The sequence below is a fragment of the Ursus arctos genome, unplaced genomic scaffold (genome assembly GCF_023065955.2).
Source record: "Ursus arctos isolate Adak ecotype North America unplaced genomic scaffold, UrsArc2.0 scaffold_6, whole genome shotgun sequence".
Lineage (NCBI taxonomy): Eukaryota > Metazoa > Chordata > Mammalia > Carnivora > Ursidae > Ursus > Ursus arctos.
The window spans coordinates 27,642,591-27,665,765 of record NW_026623078.1 but is presented as its reverse complement, the minus strand read 5'-3'; the positions used below and the strand labels follow the sequence as shown (position 1 = coordinate 27,665,765).

Sequence of the window (23,175 nt, the reverse complement as noted above, 5' to 3'; positions counted from 1 at the left end):
CTAACCACTCCATAACCAGCAGGCAAAACTGGTTCTTTCAGCTTCGGTTTGAAAAATCCTAGGAGAAGGACTCCATGACTTACACTGGCTCATTTCCCAGTCCTTGGGCCAGTCTCTCTGATCTACAGAACATTATGTACTATATTTGGCCCACCTTTGGTCATACGCCTACCCCTGTGGCCAGAGTGGGTGAGTCTGTGCTCAAAGAAGAGTCACAGGAAGATTCTGGAGCAATATGGATTCCTTACTGAATACCTTTCCTTTCCTTCCAATGTACCTAAAACAGTTCTCTGCCGTAGCTCACAGAATGACTGGACCAACTCTTTGCAAACAATCTTTTCTGTATGTTTCTGTGAGATTTTTTTTTTTGAGTGTTTTTCAGTTATCTGGGAGTGTTTTCATATCTCCAGATTGTCACTTCAAGAAAAAGTCAGTACAGTTGTCTAGTAGCAGGGAAGCTAAAATCCTGGAGAAAATGAGAAAAGATTCAAGTGTTTCTTAATTCTGCCAGTACTATACATTAGTGTCCCCTCCCTTGCAAGTCACTCCTTGCTTACCAGAGCATGGATCAGCATGAAACTTGCTACCAACTTCCAGGAATTGTCAGAGCAGGAAAATGTACCATATCAGTCTTTTCCCTCAATCCACTGGGGGCGGGGGGGCCTTGAGATCTTGAGAGGATACTTTGTTTTGAAAAAAAGTTCAGTATTTGAAATATCGATTGTGAAAGTCTTAGTTCCAACCGCCTTGGTGCTGGGCCTTCTGAAACATTTGGAATTAAAATGGAGAATGGAGGAGGGATAGATAAAAGTGTATTTACTTGTGTATGCAGAACATATCTCTGGAAAGATACCAAAACTGTAAGAAAGCTTGATCGAGGATAGGATAATCACTATGACAGAGGTGTTTTAGCAGCCAAAAAAAAAAAAAAAAAAGGTCAATAGTGTTAAATGAAGACTCTTACTTTATGTGCTGTTTATGCTTATTTTACCAATTATTGGATTATATGACACTAAATTCTCAACAATATTATCATATTGTTACTGCATATTACCAATTTTACCCTGAAAGATTGCTCATAAATGCTAAAATTCTGAATCCTCAACAAATCCACATTAAAATCCATTAACATTAGAGGCAGTTTCAAAAACCATTAAGCATTATTCTTTGAAAATGTAATTCTATTTAGTACTATTTATGGCAGACTTACCACATGTTTATTGATACTCCTTTCCAAAACCCAATAAAAAAATACATATAAAGTGTACAGAGTTATAGATTCAAAAAAAAAAAAAAACAGTAAAAGGTACAAACCAGAGAAGACAGAGTGCAAGAGGGGACTGCGCAGATTATAACCAAATTTTGAAAGACTGCAGATAGAACTAGGGCAGTGATACAACTATAGCCTAAAACTGCTGTAGGAGGGAAGAAAGCCAATCCACCCTAACAACCCCTTGAGAAGTTAGGGCCCAGAGGCACCAGGTGCTGCAGAAGGTGGGGGCAGTGCTCTGTTCTAAAAGAGGGATTGTTGAAAGCTTATATGTGCAACAAAGCCGAGTGCTACACAGCCAGGCAACTGCTACCCCAAAAAAGAAACCAAAGTTTATTCCTGGAAGTGAAAGGCAGGGGGAAAAAAAAGTGAAAGAACAGTAAACTTCCATTCCCCTTTCCTTTCCTGTCCCCAGAACAGTGGCTTCCAAGTAGATGAATGTGAGGTAGAAGATTGGGAATTTCATCTCTAGAGAAAGTGAATGGTACAGACACAAACAAACAAAACACTTTACATACATTTATATATGGGTTCTACAACAAAATAGCCACAACTCCCTACAGTGAAACCTACAATCTGGCAAACCCTCCCATATATATATATATACAGTTTCCAATCAGGATCTCTTAATATAAACAGAAATCCAAAGTTCATCAGAAATGAAAGAACAAAATAAGCAAGAATAGGGAGAAAAAGACAGTGTAAGAAAAAATATTTTAATCATTAGTATTCTTAGATGAGGGAAGGTATTATAATTTGCAAAACAAGAATAGGATACTATGAAAAATAGCTCTATGAAAAAATCTTGGAATAGCACGGAGGACCATAGTGGAAAGGACGGAAAACTGAAGAGGGGGAAATCAGAGAGGGAGAGGAACCATGAGAGACTAAGGACTCCAAGGAAACAACCAGGATTTCAGAGGGTAGGGGGTGGGGGGATGGGGTAACCGAGTGATGGGTATTAAGGAGGGCACGTGTTGTGATGAGCACGGGGTGTTATATGCAACTAATAAATCATTGAACATGACATCAAAAACTAATGATGTACTATACAGTGGCTAACTGAACATTAAAAAGAAAGTGTAAATAAACATACCAAAATGCTAAAAGTTATGCTCTTTTTGGAGAACGGATTCTAGATCATTTTTGTTTTCTTTTTTACATTTCTATATTTTAAAAATGATGTTAGGGGTACCTGGGTGGTTCAGTTGGTTAAGCATCTGCCTTCAGCTCAGATCATGTCCTGGGGTCCTGGGATGGAGCCCCCCCACCCAGTCGGGCTCCCCACTCAGCAGGGAGTCCTGCTTCTCCACCCGCCCCTCCCCTCCGCTCATGTTTTCTCTCTCTCAAATAAATAAAATCTTTAAAAAAATAAAAATGATTTTTAAAAGAAAAAAACCTTGGGAGGTAAAAATATACAACCAAAATAAAGAGAAATTCTGGGAAACAAAGTTGAGAAAGTCTTTGGAAAACAAAACAACAACAGCAAAACAAAGGCAGAAAACAGAACGGAAAAGATGGAAGACTTTGGGAGGAAACCAGGAGGTACGATACCAAAGGAATAGGGGTTCCGGAAAAAAAAGAACAGAAAATAGTCAGAAATTATCAAAAAAATACAAGAAAATTTCCTAGAACTGAAGGACATGAGTCTTTCCGTTGAAAGGGTCTACTTAATGCCCAGCAATGTAAAAAAGATAAAACAATCCACACTGAGTCATTATAAAATTTCAGAACATGTGGGATAAAGAGGAGATCTTAAAAGACTCTGGGTTGTGGGTATGGTGGTAGGGTTAGGGGTTTGGAATCACTTAGAACAGAGCATGATCAAAACAGCACTGCCTTTTACAGTGTGTATTAGGACATAATGCCTTCAAAATTCTGAAGGAGGAAATTATTTGTCCTAGAAGCTTATAACCAACCAATCAATGGTGTGAGTACAAGGACTCGAAACATATACCTGCATGCACCTGTAGGGAACTGCTGGATAATGTACTCTAGAAGAACAAGAAAAAGAAAGTAACACAATCGAAATAGTAAATCCAACATTAAAAAAATGTCAAAAATGAGTTCTAGGATAAGGGTATGCCCAAAACCTGCTTTAGATTGGAGCAAGGAAGTGGGGACTCAGAGAGATCTCCAGAGGGGAAAATGCAACCGACTGATTACCTGGTATGTTTGAGCCTTTGGGAGGAAAAAGCTGCTGGTGGTCATACAACAGCTCTAGTTGAACAGCTGAAACAATGACTAGTTAATAGAAAACTATACTGGTGAGGGAAAAATGAGGCAATCATTGGATTCCAAAAAACAAAAGCTATGCAAGGAAGGAGTAATTATGAAATAGTATCTGTCACTGCAATTTTACATAGACAATAATGTAAGCACTGACTAAAAATTATGTTCTAGGAGAATAGAAGAAAGGAAACGGGAGATTGAGAACGCTAAATCATCACCTAAGATAACAGAAAATCAATAAAGTCTAAAATTGACAAATTGGGAAACAGAAGTATAAGCATTTTACTAATGCCAGAAAAAGCATCTCAAAAATAGAAAGAAATTGGGAAATGGTTTTCCTGTTAGTACTATTTAATTTTTAAATTAAGTAAATAGTTTGATGTAAACTAAACATTTTAATGTCAAAATACTGATATTATGCAATGGGTGAGTTCCAACTCTTTTAGTCCAGTGGAGCAAGCACTTTTGTCATAGAATTTTTCTCCTGCAAAAATTATCAGGAATTGGAAACAATGAGAGATACATGCTCATTTAGTGTTCTCTTAGCGCTAAGGATAAGAATCTTCCAGTTCGTATTCTTTAATGGATACAAATGTCAAGCATAAAGTTTTCCCTAAGAGGAAATCCTGCACCTAGTATCCTGGAAAACCTGGAGAATTAAGCTGAACTAGAGTCAAAGACATCCGTGGCCTTTTAAGTTTCACTGCAGTATGAAAACCATCTAAAGATAACTAGACCCGAGGTCACCTGAATCCAGCAGAGTGCTATTTATAGCTGTAGGGTAGATCCCAACTTTGTATTCCAGCCCTAATATAGTACAGTATTAAAGATCTATCATAGTTCAGAGTGTCTCCTATTGAGATCTAAACTGAATTTAGGATTCAGTAGCTAGCCAATGTAAAAAGGAAAAGACTCCACCTCTATCTCTCAGAGACTTCAGCTAACACTGTCTCTATGGTTGGTCAAGTTACCCATGACAAAATTTGCAGGAAAGCTAACACTGATATGACAGATGCCCTCACTTACGTTTACTAGTGTTTCTAAGAACTTTGGGGCGGCTAATGACCCCGAAGAAGCACTCTTCCAAAGAAAATAATATTTTTCCAAATCAGAGGCTTCCAAATATAAGTTAGGCTGCAGCAAGCCGGGCTACATGTATATGACCTTATTTTGTGCATGAGTATATTAATACTGTGCTATCTTTGGTACTTAAGATTTTGTAGGAAAGTGCATCTTTACCATAAGACCAGTCAATTAGTTTTCCCATGTTTGTTGCTATGATTCCATAAGATTTTAATCCATTGAGTATCCACTTCCTCCTTTTAGGGTGAGACTGACAGCTACTCTACAGCCATATGAAGTAACGTATGCTTTTCATATTTTCCCAAGGGTGGAAGAAAAATTTTCACTAACAGAAGCTCTCTGGTTTTGTACCAGAGAAGTCTTCCCAGCATACTTTGTGGAAGTAGATAACCCAGCCTCCTTCCCCTAAATCAGTTTTCAGAAATGGTAAAAATGTCTGTCACAAATGAAATATCTCAAGATTTTATATCTAAACCTGAAACTCCCAGGAATACTATTAGCCATCCATTCTCCCAGCACAAAGTGTACTCTTGAACCACTTGCATCCCATCATCTGGGGCACTTGAATATTTCCGAAGCACATTTCCGGGCTCTACCCAGATTTACTGAATCAGAATTTCTGAAGAAGACCAAGGAATACAATTTTTTTTATCAACCCAGATGACTGTTTTCCTACATCAACAGAATTCTAATTTAGTATTGTGTTTTCGGTTTTTATTTGTCAAAGGTTAGTGTGAGATACACACAAAATCTTGGGGGGTTTTTTTTAGTGCTATTGAGCACATTGTCTATTTTATTATTCAATGTTCTTTGGTATCCATGGAACAAAATCCCTTTCAGATTTCAGAGCTAGATAAAAGGTTTTCTCTCCGTGAACTGATATGTTTCCTTTATTAGACTAGCATTTGTCAAATTTGGCTAATCATCCAAATCGTCTGGGGAAATTTTCAAACATACACAGCTTCCCAGACCCCTTGTAAGACCCATTCACGAGAATCTCTAGGTGAGACAGGATCCATGTGATACTAATAATTAACAATGTTTCAAAAACTGTACATGGGACGATGTGTAGATAATTCACCATGATCACTTTTTGCCTTGACTTCCTGGAAGCTAGTCTTAAAACAATTTTTCTTGGCATTCAGTTCTTTTTTATATATATAAGATTTATTTATTTGAGGGGGGCAAGGGGCAGAGGGAGAGAGAGAATCCCATGCAGACTCCCCGCTGAGAGTGGAGCCCAACACCGGGGCTCAATCTCACAACCCTGAGATCATGATCTGAGCTGAAATCAGGAGTCAGAGGCTTAATTGACTGAGCCAGCCAGGCACCCCAGAATTCAGTTCTTTAATATAGTTATTCTCCTTTTCTAACCCCCGTTTTATTACTTGTCTGTTTCAGTATTTTTTAATGAATTTCAACTTCAGAGTAAATAATTTATAATAATACTATCCTTTGGACCAGCACATTCCTTGCAAGAGCATTTAAGCCCAAAATTAATCAGTTATTAGGAATATAGAGTGAAAGAATCTGGTGGGCTTAAAAGTTTCATCATTCAGATTTTATGGAGACTTCACAGGAAATTATTGTTTGAAAAAATTCTGAAAATAATTGCTATTAAAAGCCATATACATAATTAAGCTCTTGATCCTCTTTCAGCCTCTTTGCTATGGGTACTCCCAAGACTAAATAACACTGTTCTTCTTTCTTTTTATTCACCACCTCAAAGATCTAATCCATTTTAGTGGTGTTAACCATTACCATCATGCTGAACAATTTCCAGATGTATGCTTGAGCTTGAATCATTCACCAAAGCCCCAGGCCTAAATCCTTTGCTAAATGCAGAAACTCTTCATTTGGCTGTCTCCCAAAGACCACACATCAATATGAAGAAACTCGATACAATCCACAGTTTCACATTCCTGATTACCGTCCTCTCCCAACTCACCCTTTGAGTAAATAGCATCACCATCACCGTTCTTCCACGCCCTGAGCTGAATTAGTCCTTGGTCACTCACTTCTTTTAATCCCCACTCCACTTAGCAGAGCGGTATTTGCGCTCTAATTTGAGGATGTACATGCAATCTGAAAAACAAAGAAAATGCCAGTGGTTATGAGGGATGCTCAGAAGGAGCAATAACTTGCCTAGGGAATAAATGTGCCTTGTTTCACAGGAACAAAACTAAACATTTGTCGTAGACAGTCTCAGAGACAGAGCCCTCTCTCTTTTCCCCAGCCTAGTGCTCATGCCCCAAATCAAAAGAAACTACTAACTGATTTCCCCATATGTGATCTAGTCCTGTTTCCATTCATAATGGTAGTGGTGGTACTGGTAATGGTTCAGTCATAGTATTTATCCAATCAATTCCTCATCTGTAGAAGAGGAATAACAGTACCTAACTCAGTGAGATGAGTATTAAATATCCATAGTGTTTAGCACAGTGCTTGGTACCCAATAAATATTAGTTGGTATTATTTTTGTTGTTATTGTTAACAGAATATATTCACCTATTATGATTATTTCACTTTGATTTACACCAATTAAGCTCCACAAAACACCTAATTTACTCTTTAGTAAAATCTTACATAAGATTATGAGATTTTTTATAAGATAAAATGGGCATTCTTCATCTTGGGAATTAAAATTTGATGGTTGTAAAATCTGAAGTTATTTTGCTGAGCCTCTGTTTCCTTACTTTAAATAGGAATAACATTAGGTTCGAGGTTGACATGAGGTTAAAATTAACATATATCAACAGCACCTGGGAAGCTGCAACGACCTATATACATTTTAGTTGTTTTCATCTGTGCTGTAAGCGCTGCCTTAGAGCACACAGGCTGACGAAAACAAGGAAACCGATCCAGAGAATCCTTGGCCACCACCCCACGACCTTGATTCTACTAGGCACTGAGCCATATACCATTTTTGATGGCTCCAAGATATCAACTCAGTTCCACCAGTCACAAATTCCCTGAGGCATAAGGCCTTCTAATGTTAGAAGCCATTTAGGAAAGCACTTTGCACAGAAAGATGGTTTCATTAGTTCACTCTCCTCAGGTGCAAGTCATCTACTGGGTGGCCTCCCTGGCAGATGCAATTGCCCAATGATTTCACCAAGCATCCCCCAAATCTGCTGCTGTGTTTTGCACGTGACACCCTCCCCAGGAACCGCTTACCTACTATCATCTTCCTGTCTGTTCCTGAGAACTAGGAACCTCTTGAAAGCACAACAAATTCCAACTGAGACCCCCTCTTCTATCCGTGTCTGCTGAGATTATTTCAGCAATCTTTTCCATAGCCCTTGGCCATTGCCTCAAATACAAGTCACTCCAATCTCTATTACTCTCATCTACTCGTGTTCATGCTGCTACTGGATTTGTCTCCCCTGATCCAACCACTTCCTGCTGTTCCTCTACCCCCAGAACCATGTTCTCTGGAGTACCTGTGGTGGTTCATGTTCTTATTTGCCCAACAGCCCTTCCTCCACACCTTCCAGTAACAAACTCACATACCCTAGCCACAGGGAAAAGCGGGTCACCCAAAATGCGTGATCATGCTACCAAGCCAGACTGGTCTAGGTATCTCCTTGGGATTATTCTGACAGAACTTCCAAATGACCATGATCTCTGCCATGTAAATAAAGTCCATTTACAACAGGGAAGAATGAAGGAAGTTGAAACAAAAGATTAAAAAAAGGAGATGTATTGAGAATCCCAATGAGGTCAAATGCCTGGTTCTAGTTTCTAAATCCACAACGCACTCCGGTTCCCGAAGCTTTTTTTTCACTCTGTTAACTTTTAGCCCAATATATCTTCTTTTCAGTCACTTGCAACTAAAAGAATTATAACTAACATAATCCATCCCCTTATAAATGAACTCTCCTACATCCTCAGCTGTTTCACGAAACATTCCCTTCACCAGTAGCTTTGACTGTATCATAGCCCTCCCCTGAAACCACCAACCTCCTTCAGCTCTCTTATGTGGGGCTGACAATGCCCTCCCTCTCCAAACCATTACAGTGCCACCTTACTCCTGAAAAACCCCTGTCCCTTCAGCCATCTTTCCCTCCGCCCTTACTGCCATTAGTCTCCCCATTCATTCATTCATTCATTCACAAAAGGAATCTGGCTCCCAGTTGTCCTTCCATTGCCTTTCCTGATCTCATCACCTATGTGGGGGAACCTCCACTTGCAGATCCATAACTGTCTTGTCTCTACTGACCTTTTCCCCTTCCTTTCAGTGTGAAAACTGGTGTCCCCTCACACGTAAATGTAATCCCCTACCTATGTTCTGGTGGATCCCAAACCACAGAGACCTCAGTCCGTCATTCCCACCTCTTTCCATTGCCCCAGTGTCTTCAACTTCCCCCGCTTGTCCCCCCTTCTTGTCATCTAAACATGCACAACTGTCACATCATTCAAAAGCAAGCACAAAACCTACCTGGCTCCTTTATTCCCCTTTAGTTTCATACCCTGCTCTCTCTTCCTCTTCAAAACTAAACTTCTTGGAAGCATTACACTCTTGTTTCCCTATCTTCACTTCACACCACTCTGAAACTGATCTATCAGCGAAGCTTTGACTCGGCCCTTGATGTGTTAAATAAAACAAGATTAAATAAAGTGAAATAAATTATAGATTAAAGGAGAGAAAGTCTACCTTGGGCCCCTTAAGCTCCTGGAGTCAGAAGATCACAGCCCTAGCCCTAGAGGGACACAGGAGTGGTCTAGGTGGGTCACAGACTTTCACCATCATCACCAGCCAGCTCTCCCTCAACCACCTCCAGGTGTGATGTGTCATCTCCTCCCAGACTTTCCTACTAGTAACAACACTGCATTATGAATTTGGTTTATTGTTTCCATAGCAATAAAAATTATACCCAAGGAAATTATGTAATTTCCAACTATTAATGGAGTAAATTTGCTTCCTCATAGAAGTATAATTTCTTCCTTACAATATGAATGCAATTTTATATTTTAAAAACTTACTGTAAATAATGTAATAGTGGCATGTAAACAGATCAATGACCTGCTTTTAAAAAAAAAAAAAAAAGAGTGCTGTGTTTCTCTCAGGGCAGGAACTATCCTCTGGAATGGATTAGGTTGATGATCATTGCTTCCTGGAAGTTCAACATCTTCCTGTTAAGTGAAGCTCCTGGAGGAGTCCTTACATGAAACAAGAATGGGTATGGCAAACAGATTACCAGCCCAGTGACTTGGGCAAATTGTTTAACCTCTCTGAGCCTCAGTTTCTCCATTTAAATTAAAATAATAGCATCTATTTCATAGGGTTTTTGTGAAGACTAAATGCTCTAACCCATGTGAAATCAAAATATCTGGAATGTAGTAGGCATGCAACAAAGAGTTCTTCATCCTTCATCCTTTCAGCATCTAGGAGAGGTGGAAATGCAACAGTCCCATTTTTGTTCTCGCTTCTATCAGGTACCGTCTTGCGTTTTACTCTCACATCCTCTCAGAAGTGTTTTTCATCCTCGCATAGATCTTAGGTGGCCAACTACAGATAACCTCTTTCAGGGCAAAGATCGTCTGTTTCTTTGATATTTCTCATAACTATAGCAACCCTACACCAAAGATTTTCATGGATAGACCCAAATCCATATAATCTGCCTTTTGTCCTTTTCTAAATCATTGGAAGTATCCTGAGAATCCCAACATTTGAGGGCCCAAGCTACATTTGCCAAAAAATCACTTACCCAGAATGTAGTTACTGCACACTGTACAGTACTGTGGTCAACACTGTGCTGGACACACAATGGCCTCCAGAGTGGGACATACCTGAGCAACCAGTCCACTTGAAAGAAGCCTCCAGAGCCCCAAGGGCCTTGGTAAGACCACCTTACCCACTACCATGACCCACCCTGAGAGGATTCAATGGCAATCGCCCCTCCTTATAAACTCCTTAAAAGGCCAATTCTAAAAAGGAAGTTAAAGTTAGAACAGATTCCCTGCTTTCCCCTAAAAGACCAAGAGTAATTCCACCCTGCATTAGAACCCTTTCCACCTTGGTACCCTCCAGAAGCAAACCTCCAGTGTCATCCATTGTCACCATCTTCTCTTCCCCCACATGATTCTGCTCATCCCCTTGGTGACATAAATTAAAGCCACCCCCCTGGCCCCTTCTCCTTTATCCCCTAGGGCCCCAACGGTGTCATCTGCCAAATCCTCCTCCACACTTTCCACCACTTTCTGAATATTTTCTTCACCCTGTAATGCAGAAACCTGCTAGAGCTCTAACTGAAAGCTGAAACCTGCTTTCCTTAGTGCCTTGTCAAGAGGTGGCTGTTGCTTCCCTCCCGCTCCTCACATACCACCAGGGGTGGAGTGGGTGTTTTTCATGATCCTTATGGCTGATGATAGTTTTCCTCCCTCGCTCAAAAACCCCAGCTCTTCTGGAAGCCCATGCCCTCCAACTATACCACCCACTATCCCCCTGCAGCAATCATCTGCTAAACTCTCTGACTCCTCTTCATTTATGTCAGACGTTAGCACCTGGCTCATTCCCTGGCTCCCTTCCCATTCTACTCCTCCAGTCATTCTCGGTGACTGAACATCCATGTAAAGTGTGTGCCAAGCACCCTACCCTCCTCTCCTGGTGCCTTGACTCCTCACTTCCAATGCATTCCTCCTCCGTCCACCTCCGCACTCCCTCCCTTCATCACGCCCTTACCATCTCCTGGCCAATGACAGCACAACATCTGAACGCACTTCCAGCATCCAACTCCCTGACCACATCCTTCTCAACCAACTAGTCCCACTCCAGCCATCTTCAAACCCACGGGCGCCCCCCCATTCAGAGGCCCTAGCATGTTTCTCTGTCCTCTGCATCTGTCAGAGAACTGGCAAGGTATCGATGGCATGTTCAGAAGGGTTTAGTTGGAGAGGGTTTAATGAAGCACCTGTTCACAGAGGAGCGGGCAGGGGGAGGGAATGAACAAGAGATAGGGAAGCTCCTGATGATTAGGAATGTGGGAAGCCATGACCAGCAACAGCCTGTAGAGGCCAAGGAGAGATTGAGCTCACTGAGCCCAGGGAGACCTGGCATAGTGAGAGAAAGGTTACCTGGCAAGGGCTAGGACCACAGGAAAACACAGCCACTGCCAGAAACAGTAAAGCAAGGAGGAATCAAGGGACAATAAATCCCCAAAAGTCTCCTCTGATTTTTGGCCAGTACCTTCCCTCAGCCAAACTCAACTAGAAGTCTGCAGAGCTTTGCCTTTCACAGCAGAAAAGGTGGACTGTAGGCTGCAGGGTGAGAGAGGATCAGAGCACAACCACCCCTCACAGCATTCACTTCATTAGCCCTGCCCTTACCTGCAAACATCCTCAACACCCTTGCCCCTCTGCCACACGGGCCTTGCAAAACCCAGCTTTCTGCCTTCTCCACACCTGGATCCAAGCAGGGGGTGTGACTGGAGACAAGTGTCACTTTGAATTTATGCCCACAAGTCTCAAAGAGGCTCTGCTGTCTGATTTTGTTCCTCCAATCCATTCAGCCTCCTACAGTTTTACCCCATCCTCTCTTCAAACTCCATTGTACCATCCCCACTCCTGATGATTTCATTTCATATTTTACTGAGAAAACAGAAGCAATCAGAAGATGTACAAAATACAACAGAATTATCATAGACTTAAATGCAAAAGCTAAAACTGTAAAGCTCTTAGGAAAAATACAGGAGTAAATCTTTGTCATCTTGCGTTAAGTAATGATTTCTTTTTTTTTTTTTTAAGATTTTATTTATTTATTTGAGAAAGAGAGAGCAGAGTAAGAGAGAGAACACAAGCAGGGGGTGGGGCGGCAAAGGCAGAGGGAGAAGCAGGCTCCCCGCTGAGCAGGGAGCCCATGCGGGACTCCATCCCAGGACCCTGAGATCTTGACCCAAGCAAAAGGCAGACACTTAACCGACTAAGCCACCCAGGCGCCCCTAAGCAATGATTTCTTAGTACACAAAGGGCAATAATAAAAGAGGACACAGATCAATTGGGCATCATCAAAATTAAAAACTTTGGCGCTTCGAAGGACACCATCAAGAAAACAGAAGGACAGACTAGGAGAAAATATTTTCAAATCACGTATCTGAAAAGGGACTTGTATCTAGACTATATTTTAAAAACTCATAATTCAATAAATTTAAAAAAACCAATATATAGCAAAGGATTTGAAGAGACATTTCTCCAAAGATATACAAACACCTAGTAAGCACATGAAATGGCTAATAATCAACATCATTAGTAGGGAAATTCACGTCTAAGACACAATAAGATACTACTTTATACCACTGGGATGAATAATATTAACCAACAGAAAATAACAAATGTTGGCAAGGTTGAGTAGAAACTGGAACCCTCAGACATGGCTAGTGGGATTGTAAAATGGTGCAGCCCCTTTGGAAATCAGTCTGACAGTTCCCCCAAAAAGTAGAACATAAAGTTGCCATGTGACCAGTATCTCTAGGTATACACCCAAAAGAACTGAAAACAAGCGTCCATATAAAACTTACACACTAATGCTCACAGCAGCATTGCTCACAATCACCAAAAGGTGGATACAAACCAAATGTCTCCCAACTGATAAACAGATAAGTAAGAAGTGATATAGCCATACAACGGATATTATTTTGCCCATAAAAAGGAATGAAATACTGATACATGCTACAACATAGGTGAAGCTCAATACCCTCACTTATCCTAAGAGAAAGAAGCCAGTCACAAAAGACCATAATTCTATGTATGTGAAACGTCAGAACAGGCAAATCTAGAGAGGCAGTAAGATCAGTGGTTGCCAAGGGCTGCCAAGACCGCGAGGGAAAATGGAGAGTGAGTGGTAACATGTACAGGATTTTTTTGGAGGGTGATAAAAATGCTCTAAAGTTAGAATATGGGAATGGCTGCACAACTATGTTAATGCACGAAAAACCACCAAATTGTACACTTGGTGAACTATGTGATATAAATTGTAAACATTTTTAAATTTTAACTTAAAATTTTAAAATTTTCAAAAAATACAATTGAATCCTAAGAGACAGAATGCCTAGATCAGTCATACAAGTCAGCAAAGGTTTCAAAGAGATCACGCATGAGTGAGACTTGAAGGCACAGTGGGAATACGCTGGGTGTATGAAGAGGATAGGAGAAAACATTCCAGACAGAAGCAGCAGCAGGTACAAAGCTGGGGGGAGCATGGGAAAGACAGCATGATCTAGAGTGTACAGAATGTGGAGTCGGAAATGCTCGCACTGAGATTGGGTTTGAGCCTGTCTGGGTAGGCAGGGGTCAAATCATGAAGGGCTACTTAGTCCTGTTAGCTTTCCATGAATGAAAAGGAAAACCACCAAAAAATTTTGAACCTGTTAGATGCATCATTCTAATGTAAAAACTGAAAGCTTGATTTGGAGGTAAGGGAAACTAGTAATCATTTGACCAGAAAGGAGAACAGTAATAGCTAACATGTGGAGAGCCCTAACTCTCTACTAAGCACTTTCCTGGAATCATCTCATGTAATTGCATCACATTTAATTACAATCATCTTATAGATGATAGTTGCATAGCTCGGTCCCTTGCCTCCTTTAGGTCTTAAGGCTAATGTAACTTCCCCATGCTTTCCCTATTCCCTTTGCTTTATTTTTCTCCAGGACCCTCAGCTCAATTTAACATGTTTCACTTTTTAAATCCTGCTTAAAGATCCTCTCTTCTCTCTAGAATGAAAGCTCCTAAGACAGGTTAATTTGTATTTTTCATTTAGTTCTGTATCCCTAGTGCCTAGCATATGGGTAAATGCTCAATATTTTTTGAATAAATAAATACATAAATAAATGAGGAAATCGAGTCTCAGAGATTAAGTAGCTTGTCCGCCGTCATTCAGGTAATAAGTGGCAGAATTCTGATTCAAAACCCATGATCTTAAACCACTCAGCAATTCGACGAAGTTGTAATTTTGTAGGCAAAAGGTAAGTCTCCTCCTGAGGCTGTGGCAGTGGTAGGGGGGAATTACCTGAGTGTGATAATAGTTTGCATGTGGAAGGATGCTGAAAGGTTATCGGTCCAGGATGACTTTGGTTTTTAGATTTGCCGAACGGGTAAACAGTGGTGCGATTTAAGCGAAAGAACACAAAGGAGTCTTGGTTTGGGTAGAAAGATGAAAGAGAAAGATCTGTCTCGTCCACAAACCTTTTTTACCATCTCTCTAGATTACCAAGAAATGTTAATAAGTATCAAGCAAGTAAACCCAAACTAATCGTGATTGTCTTCAGTGAGAGGAGGGAGGGATGGGGATGGGTAGGTGGGACCGAATAGGAAGTGTTAAAAAAAAAAATAATAATGAAAAAAAAAAAAAAACACTAGTTCAAACTTTCAACAAATGTTTTTTTTTTAAGTCCCCAAGAGTGTTTACCTTCAGCTCAGGGCGTGATCCCGGCGTTACGGGATCGAGCCCCACATCAGGCTCTTCCGCTATGAGCCTGCTTCTTCCCAAGAGTGTTTAAAATAACTCTGAAGTTAATTTTTAAGATGATAAAACTGAAGAATGCACCTTACCCTGGCATAGTTAGGCTGTAGTCCTGTTTAGATTACCGTGGTGGTGGCGGAGGCTTACAAGAAGTGACAATCTATGTGGAAGCAAGCACTGACACCCAAGCCCAGAGTGGCCAGGAGGGCGGGAAGGCATGCTTGCGGCCATGCACGCTACAGCACGTGGCCATTCTCTACCCGCCGCGGACTCAGCTGTTAACTAGGCGCAGGAAGCTCGCGCCTCAAACGATTCCCAACCTCCATCCTGGACCGGAGCAGTGGGCGTGCCGCTCCGGTTCCTTACCCAGGAGGGGCCTTGGGCCGACGGCCTCCGGTCCCCAGGCGGCGCTGTGGGCTCGCAGGGGCGACCCCGGCACGAGCGAGCGCCGTCTCCCCGGTGCGCATGCTCACCCCCGCTGTGGGCTTGCCTTCTTTTTTTTTTTTCTTTTTTTTCTTTTTTTTTTTTTTTTCCGGGCGGCCCCGGCGGCTGCGTACTGGCTGTGGGATGGGAAGTGAAGCCCCAGCGAGCGGCAGCGGCGGGGCTGTGAAGAGCAGCCAGGGGGAGGCGGCGGCAGCAGCTAGTCGGTGAGCAGCTGGAAAGAGCAGAGCCGGGGAGGAGCACCTGCAGGCACGGGCGGTGGCTTCACCATGGCGATTCGCAAGAAAAGCACTAAGAGCCCCCCGGTCCTGAGCCACGAATTCATCCTGCAGAATCACGCGGACATCGTCTCTTGTGTGGCGATGGTCTTCCTGCTGGGGCTCATGTTCGAGGTGAGTCCGCCCCGCGCCCCAACCGCCTCGCCGCCCCGTCCTCGGGCTGCCAGCCTCGGCCCCTCGGTCGAAGACCGCGGGGGACCGGACCGGGGGGGGGGGAGGTGCCGGCCCCCTGGACCCCGAGATGCAGGCCTGCCCTGCCCTGCCGTGCCCAGCGCCGGCCTCGGGATGCCGAGCCCTGGCAGGCCTGGCCGCCGCCCGCAGGAGCTGGGGGCCGCCGCGTCGCCCTCTTAGCCGCGGCGCACACCCCGCCCCCGCCCCCGCCCCCGTCCTCGTCCCTTCCCGTCGGCCGCGCCGCGCGGTTCCTGGTTCCCGCGAAGGGTTACGTGGCAGCCGGCGAGGGGCCGGCGGGCGGCGGGGGCGGCCCCTGCGCTGCCGAGCTGGCTCCGGGAGGGCGGGGGGGCGGCCGGCCCTGGGCGCCGAGTGCGTGGAGCCGGCGAGGGCTGCAGATTAGTGGAGGCCAGGCCTCGGGGGGCCCCTGTAGGACCGAGTTTGGGATGAACACGAAACGGACGGAGCCGGGCGTCCGCTCGCTATTTGAAGGGCGGCGGCCGCGGGGCAGCGAGTGATCGCCACGAGTTCGGCACACTGAGGCACACCCGATTGTTTTCATTCTTCTTTCCCAAACTGGTATTATTGCCACTTACCGAACTTTTTGCCGTGCTCTTGCTTTTCCCTTAAAGAAACAAGGTTTGATCCATAAATCTCGCTTCCGAACAGCAGTGCCAAGAAGCCGAGTGATTTTCTTTTTGTTTCGTGAAGTATGAGAGGAGGAAATGTCAGGAGTGTGTAAATTCTCTTCCCACATATCTAGTATTTTGATGACTTATTTAACAGCTGTTGAATGTGGGTAATAAACTTTGCAAGGTGAACGTGTATATAACATCCTACGGTTTTCTTTCCCTCACTCCTCAGTACACACGCCCATTCCTTATCTTCTTTTCCTTTTAGATTTTTCTGTATAGACGCTATGCGCCATCAAATACACTAATTATTTTGTTTATGTATTGTTTGTCTCTCTCCTCCTGGAATATAACCTCAGTGAGGGCAGAAACTTTTAGGTTTTATTACTCTGTTTCCAGTGCCCAAAATAGCACCTGGGACATCGTAGGTGCTTAAGAAATATTTGTTGGATGAATGACATTAAAAATTCTTGAGAAAAACTAGTTGAATGAGACTGCCAGTGACCGCCGAATAAGTCTTTTTATGAATAAGATGAATAAAATTTTTAAGTGGAGTCCACGTGGGTTTTATAAATATTATTAGGTAACAGCATTTTAGTTTACTTTTGCTTCTCTTCTAATAGGTTTTTCTGGATCTAGACAGATGTTTTTATTCCTGACAGTGTCATTTATTCCACTTAGCCCACTGCTGTGGAGGTAGTAGGTATGGTGGAAGGGAAGGTAGAAGGGAACTAACATATGTCCCCCGCTTTTAGGCTGACCCTGTGCTACTTACCTATTGGGTGACCCAAGTCTAAGCCTCAGTTTTTCAATGTAAGGAATTAACAGCCCCTGTGGTATTCTCACAGCCATTGTTATGTTACAGGGATCGGATAATATGGTGTGACTGCATCTGATGGTTGTTTAAAGTGCTGTATGAGTGTATCATATTAAAAATGCAATTCTACACATTTGTACTCACTTTCTGAATTTTACATTTGTATATACTTTGTTTTGATATTAGAAGTAATATTTTGTATGTAGAGTATATTCAACAATTTTGTAAAACTTGTCATAACCCATCTCCATATGGTAAGAATTCCTGACTTTAAAAATAGAATCTAAGAATAATATTATCTGCAGGATATATTTGCAGTGATTTGAATAAAATGGAATATTAATCCGAAATCCCGACACTTAGAAATGGTATAACTTTGCTTTTATGTAAAAGATTTCACAGTCTCTTACCACATTTCTAGGGAAGTTCACCACCCATACCTTTCCTCACATATCAATGATTTTTTTTTAAGATTTTATTTATTTAACGGGGGGCGGCGGGGAGGAGCAGAGGGAGAAGGACAAGCCGACTTAATGCAGAACGTGGAGACGACCACGGGGCTCAGTCTCACAGCCCCGAGATCTTGACGTGAGCCAAAATCAAAAGACTACATGACGCAGCCACCCAGGCGCCCCATGTCAGTGATTTTTTTTTAATAGTGAGTGGATTTTTGCTTCTATGTAAATCTGTAAAATTTGTAAATCTAAATAGATACAACAAAGATCTAAATAGAACTTTTTAGTTCAAAAGAGAATGTTAAAGTAAGATACAGAAGAGGAAAGTTTGTGCAAGTTGTACGTTTTTCTTACCACATGTTAAAATTTTAGGATTTGAGTGCATGTTATCTACATATTGGGAAAAACTGACGAAGTTAGTTTTGCTGTTTGACTTTTAAAATAATTGCTGCTGAATCTCAAAATTAACGTAACTATAGAATTACAGGATTTGTGTTAGAATAATAGAGAAGTTAATGTTTTTGCAGTAGAACCTGTTAAGGCTTTTGTGTAAATATATTGAGAAAATGTCAGCAGATTTACAGAGAAATTGACAAAGTGATAACAGATACTGTATTACTAGCCAAAATGAAAAGTCAATATAAATATACTGTAGGAGCACAGACGCTATAGCTAAAGGGGTCCGTGTTCAAGTTAGGGTTCTGCAGCTTGCTGCCTGGATGACCTAGGGCAGATTCTTTAACTTCTCAGAATTTGTTTCCTTTCTGTAAAACAGGGCTCATTGAGTTACTTGGAGAATTAAATTAACTAATGTGTATCCTGGCTTTGTTCAGTGCTTGGTTTACAGGCCGTGCCATAAATAGTAGCTGTTATTATTCATTAGATATTTATCAAAGTTGAAAACAGAACACAGCAATTTTATATGAGAAAAGGGTCCCATGGCTAGCATCTAAACAGATTATGTGTTAAAAGGTTGATAAAAATGTAGTCTGTTTTGGAGAAATCTAAGTTTAATTTCTAGGAAACTTCATCTTATCAAGAATTGCTCGTAATTTTGAAATCATGGTTTTAATACAGTCAGTGTCTGTCCACATAATGCAAATCATGGTGTTTAGGTAATGGCTTCATGTTTGAGTGGGGAAAATTTGAACAGTTGAAAAATAGAAGGGTGCTTGGGAATCCAAGTGAGGATAAGAGGAGTGAGGAGTTAGGGGTTCCCAAGAGGAATATTTTCTTCTGGAAGGGATGTTCTTTACAGGAGTCTAGGTGTTTTGTGCCATGCAGATTTGGGGGAACATTTACAATTACAGCTATCTTGGAACTATTTTGGAGGTCTGTTGTATTTTTAAGGATGACTTGCCTTAGTGCTCACATTTTCTTTCCATCTCGTTTTTTAAGAACTTTATTTAAGCTTAAGGTGATGGGGAAGTGGAATGTGATATTCAGAAATTGTCTTTATCTTTCAGGCGTAGAGTCAGTGTAGTAAATCACACCTTCCTCTAACAAATACAATATAATTTTAACAAGAAAGAAACATCAAGCCCAAACTGGTGACCTCTTGATTAAGAAAACATTAGGATATTCATGATATTACATACAACATAGAATTAGATAATTCCTTAGAGTTCGTGGAACCTGTGTAAGATGTATCTGAGTAAGTTTCGTTCTTTTCTTGTAAATGGAAAGCAGTGGTATAAATGTCCAGAACTGTCATAAACTCAGTTATTTTTACTTTCGAATGTGTTATATATTCCTACAGCATATTTTATTCCAAACTAATTTGTCTTACTATTAATCGATTGTAATATTAGTTTAAAGCAATGCTGGCTGGGGTATGAGGCTTAGGAGGCCTAGAAATGGCCAGTAGCATGATTTTTCTGTAACTTTTTGGGGTGTGTAGTTTGTATTTTTCCTCTTGCTCTACTTATGCCACATGCTGAAGTAGCTGGAGGCCAGATTTTAATTTTATTTGGAAGCCTACCATAAAAAGATAATCTAATTTTTGTTTCTTTTGGTATTTGATATTAAATTTATCTTTGAAGAATTTTACTTGTCACTTGTAAAGGACTCCTGAGAAGTTTTCTCAGCTACGGTAGTGGCAACCTCATATTCTAAACTAGAAGCAGGTATGTGGAGAAAGTATGTTTGTGTTGATACATGTGGAGTCTAAACAAAGATATCAAAAAATGAAATTTGGTCATCTTTCAACTTTATTAAAAATAATCACACGAAAGCAGTGTTGCCCTGGAAACTCATGCCATCGTTCTGCTCTAGTGCATTCATGTGAATGACCCAAATGGTAATACCAGAACCCTTGCTGGCCTTTTCAATTCAAGTGACCTTTCCGTATCTACAACAGTTAAGCAACTCACTTTAGTGGCCATACCGTGGACTTTATCACGTAGTCCTGGCTTGTTTCCAGTTTCTGATTTCCAGTAAGCAGAGCAGCCACAACCTACATGTTGTTTCACCTCCTTCATTCTGCTGCTCGTTTGCTGACTCTCCACCTAGTCTAAGCTTCTATGGTGCTTTGGCCCCCTCATTGCTTTGCTTTCTTCCGGCATACTTGACTTATCCACACTTACCTCGGGCCTCAGCTCCCTTTTCCTCTTGGTCTTTTCTCCATATTCACCCTACAAATATGCAACCATCGATCCAGCCGGTCCTCTGCCTTTTCTGTGCTTCTCCATTCATAGATTGCTACGGGTTGCCAGAGGAAGTCATACACTTGTGCTGATAGATTATATTGCAAATCACAGGTTTCTAATCTCAGACATCAGTAACACCCAGTGATCTTTTTTACTTTTCCCTGGCCAGCTCCTTTCCCTACAGGAATGAAATAAATACTCATCATTCAAGTCCCTAATTGTGTTTAACAGATGGCATTGCCTTTTTTCCCCCACAGGGAAAATAAGAGTTTACCACATGTGCATTTCTTCACTTTTCCTGCCTTTTGAACTTAATCTATCTCATCCATTACTACCTTCCTCCCCATCTAAGAAGAAAACCTTCAAGATTAGCTTCCAGCTCTATCCTTATGTTTCATTTCCTATCAGATCTTTCTATCCATTATCCTTTCTTCCTTTTCCCTGGCACCTTCCTGATTGCCCCCACATAAGCTCAGTCTGTCTCAAAAACAACATAAATCTTGACCTGGCATCTATCACTGGGTACCACTTTGTGTCTCCTGTGTTCTTCAGTCTGTGGTGTGGTTTTTGCTCTCATTACTTCATTGAATTCACTCAAGCCATGACCGCTGATGGCTTCTTAAAATGTCCAGTCCATTGTGCTCTTTTCCTGCCATGTCTCTTTTGAAACTTTGACTTTATTAACCACACCTTTTTGAAACGTTTCCCTCTTGGCCTTGGGGGCATCAAGCTGTCTTCATTCTCTTTCTGCCTCTTCTTATTTTGCCACCAGCTTTTTCTCTGCCCACTCCACGGTGCTGATGTTGTCCTACTTCTCTGCAAACACTATGCAGTCTCCGTAGATGATTTATGTACCCCCACAGCTTCAACTACCTCCTGGAAGTAGAGATTCCCCAAGTCTTTAAGCAGGGGTCTCCCTGCAGAGTTCCAGGCTGAGGCTTATCTGCCTGATGGTCTTTCCACCCGAATATCTCACGGAAGTCTAAGTCTGTCTAAAACTCAGTTTTTTCCGTTTTCCCCAAAAGCTGCTGCCCCTCCTGTATTCCACATTTGTATTAACAGTATTACTTTGCACCTAGTTGTTCAAGCTGTAAGTATCCATACATAATCTGTGACTCTTCCCTCTCGCTCCACACGCCTTGTTCTGCCTCAAAAGTACTGTCTCTGTCCCACTACCACTGCCTTACTTCAGGCCTTATTATTTCATGCGGTCTCTTGCAGAAGTCTTTTATTTGACTTGGGTACTTCAGTTTATGTTTTATCTAGTATTTAATCAACAGAATTAATCAGTCACCTAACATGGGTCAGGCCCCATGGTGGCCTCTAAATATACAGTGAAGAAGCAGGCATGGTCCCAGCTCTTATGGAGCTTACTTTCTAATGAGTGTGACAGAAATTAGTAGTATTATCACACCAAGAGTATGTGTTTTGAAAGAAAGGAACACAATTCTCTGAGATAATCTAACAAAGCCTACCTTGAAAAGGTGTGATTGAATTGAGGTCTGAAAGGGGAAGGTTTTCAATAGAGTTTCAGATAGAGCTGCATGTGTACAGACCCTGTGATGGGAGGAATCCAGGAGACAGTGCTCTGAGGTCAGGCTGGAGAGGCAGAAGGGAAGGGTCATGGATTATTGTATGGGCCACATTAAAGATTTTGTTCTTTGGGCACCTGGGTGGCTCAGTCGGTTGGGCATCCAACTCTTGATTTCGGCTCAGGTCATGATCTCAGGGTCATGGGATCAAGTCCCCCATTGGGCTCTGTGCTCAGCAGAGAGTCTGCTTGGGATTCTCTCTCGTTCCCTCTGCCCCTCCCCCCCACTCATGCTCTCTAAATAAGTGAACAAATAAATAGGTAAGTAAATAAATAAATGAATAAATCTTTTTTAAAAAAGGATTTTGTTCTTTATCCTAGAAAGAATGGGAATCCAGTGAAGAGTTTTCAGGGAGGAGGTAGGGGATGGGTGGGCATGGGGAAAGGTATTAACATGGTCAGAAGATGATTCTGGTTGCAGCGTGGAGAATGGTTTCAGGGGGCTCGAAAGACCACTTAGTAGGTACATCCATGATCTTTCCAAAAAGCACAAATGAACTTCCCCACCTCCTAATTCTCTAGTTGTGCTGAAATAAAATCTAAACTATTTAGTCCAACAAACAAGGCCCTTTCTAACACTTGAGAAGTTTTCTAGGCTTTTCTACCGCTTACTGATGTGTATCCATGCTGGCCCTCATGTTTGCTGCTATTTAACCTTTGTGGTTTCTGTTCTACCTATGCTGCCCTCATCATCCCCCTTTATGAGCCTAGGGAACTTCTGTTTTCCAACAAGAAACAGTTCCACACCATATCCTCTGAGAAGCCTTTCCAGAACATGCCTCATTCCCCACCGCAGGAAAAAAACAAAAACAAAATTCATTGTTTATCCTGAATACCTGTTGGCACTGATTCTTTAATATTATAACAGTTTGATTACCTGTCTTCCTGACCCAGCTGAACTCCCAAGTGGTCGGGGATTGTATCATTCATCTTTGTTATCCTTTCTTGTCTAGCACATTACCTGGTGCCTATAAATATTGAGTAAGCGTTCCATTTTTCTGTTCTGACCACTTCACTTTTACCAATATAATCAGGTCAGTTAAATATTTATGGGGCACTTAACTATCCCAGGTGTGTGAGAGATACACACACAACAGACCC

At 41.8% G+C, this 23,175-nt stretch overlaps 2 protein-coding genes across 5 annotated transcripts in view; one reads left to right on the top strand and one right to left on the bottom strand.

The window, feature by feature from the left end:
• XKR9 (XK related 9) overlaps positions 1 to 15,629 on the bottom strand; it is a 90,244-nt gene extending 74,615 nt beyond the window's left edge. For 2 of the 3 annotated variants that reach the window (XM_026495907.4, XM_048212671.2), the window contains exons 1-2: positions 15,134 to 15,629; positions 6,534 to 6,670 (exon numbers count right to left, since the gene is read on the bottom strand). The gene's annotated coding sequence lies outside the window, so the exon portion shown is untranslated. The remainder of the gene's footprint in view (positions 1 to 6,533; positions 6,671 to 15,133) is intronic. The other variant, XM_026495909.4, reaches the window with a different exon arrangement.
• Positions 15,468 to 23,175, top strand: part of TRAM1 (translocation associated membrane protein 1) — a 31,125-nt gene continuing 23,417 nt past the window's right edge. Inside the window, exon 1 of one of the 2 annotated variants that reach the window (XM_026495905.4) lies at positions 15,468 to 15,877. In XM_026495905.4, the coding sequence (XP_026351690.1) occupies positions 15,755 to 15,877 (123 nt within the window). In that variant the 5' untranslated portion in view covers positions 15,468 to 15,754. The remainder of the gene's footprint in view (positions 15,878 to 23,175) is intronic. The other variant, XM_026495906.4, reaches the window with a different exon arrangement.